Consider the following 1,444-nt stretch of genomic DNA (forward strand, 5'->3'; position numbering starts at 1 on the left):
TGTGGGGATAGGTACGGTGATGAGTTGCTTGCTAGCGGCAATGGTAGGGATAGGCACGGCGATAAACGGTGATTAAAGGGATAGTTGCGGAGATAAGATAGTTGACAGCGGCGATGATAGGGATAATTACTAGGGATAGTTACGGTGATTGTAGGGATAATTCCGGTGATTGTAGGGATAATTCCGGTGATTGTAGGGATAGTTACGTCTATGCACGGTGATGGTAGGAATAGTTACGGAACTAAGTTGGTTGCAAGCGGCAATGGTAGGGATAGTTACGGTGATGGTAGGGATAATTACGGTGACGGTAGGGATTGTTGCGTTGATGGTAGGGATAGTTACGGTGACGGTAGGGATAGTTACGGTGATGGTAGGGATAGTTACGGTGATGGTAGGGATAGTTACGGCAATGGTAGGGATAGTTACGGTGATGGTAGGGATAGTTACGGTGATTGTAGGGATAGTTACTGTGATTGTAGAGATAGTTATGGTGATGGTAGGGATAGTTACGGTGATGAGTTGGTTGCAAGCGGCGATGGTAGAGATAGTTACTGTGATTGTATGGAAAGTTTCGATGATGGTAGGGATAGTTACGGTGATTGTGGGGATAGGTACGGTGAAGAGTTGCTTGCTAGCGGCAATGGTAGGGATAGGCACGGCGATAAACGGTGATTGAAGGGATAGTTGCGGAGATAAGATAGTTGAAAGCGGCGATGGTAGGGATAGTTACGGAGATGAGATGGTTGAAAGCGGCGATAATAGGGATAATTACTAGGGATAGTTACGGTGATTGTAGGGATAATTACGGTGATTGTAGGGATAATTCCGGTGATTGTAGGGATAGTAACGGCTATGCACGGTGATGGTAGGAATAGTTACGGAACTGAGTTGGTTGCAAGCGGCAATGGTAGGGATAGTTACGGTGATGGTAGGGATAATTACGGTGACGGTAGGGATTGTTGCGGTGATGGTAGGGATAGTTACGGTAACGGTAGTGATAGTCACGGTGATGGTAGGGATAGTTACGGTGATGGTAGGGATAGTTACGGCAATGGTAGGGATAGTTACGGTGATGGTAGGGATAGTTACGGTGATGGTAGGGATAATTTCGGTGATGGTAAGGATAATTAGTATTAATTACCGTTACAGGTAGGGGTTATTACGGTGAATGTAGGGATAGCTACAACCAGTTTCGACTTCTCATCTACGTAACAATCTCTACCATCGCCGCTTTAAACCATCTCACCACCGTTACTATCCCTACCATCGCCTATTTTAATCCTTAAATCACCGTAACTATCCCTACCATCGCCGCTTTCAAACATCTCACCACCGTTACTATCCCTACCATCGCCGCTTTCAACCATCTCACCATCGTAATTATCCCTTCCATCGCCGCTTTCAACCATCTCATCTCCATAACTGTCCCTACCACCGCCGCTTT

At 46.1% G+C, this 1,444-nt stretch overlaps 1 protein-coding gene across 1 annotated transcript; it reads left to right on the forward strand.

The window, feature by feature from the left end:
• The first annotated feature begins 210 nt into the window (after positions 1 to 210).
• Positions 211 to 1,131, forward strand: LOC128228255 (uncharacterized). The gene is made up of 2 exons (XM_052939452.1): positions 211 to 643; positions 839 to 1,131. The coding sequence occupies exons 1-2, from the start codon at positions 211 to 213 to the stop codon at positions 1,129 to 1,131; spliced, it is 726 nt and encodes a 241-aa protein (XP_052795412.1).
• The last annotated feature ends 313 nt before the right edge of the window (positions 1,132 to 1,444 follow it).

Source organism: Mya arenaria, chromosome 1, assembly GCF_026914265.1.
Source record: "Mya arenaria isolate MELC-2E11 chromosome 1, ASM2691426v1".
Classification (NCBI taxonomy): Eukaryota; Metazoa; Mollusca; class Bivalvia; order Myida; family Myidae; genus Mya; species Mya arenaria.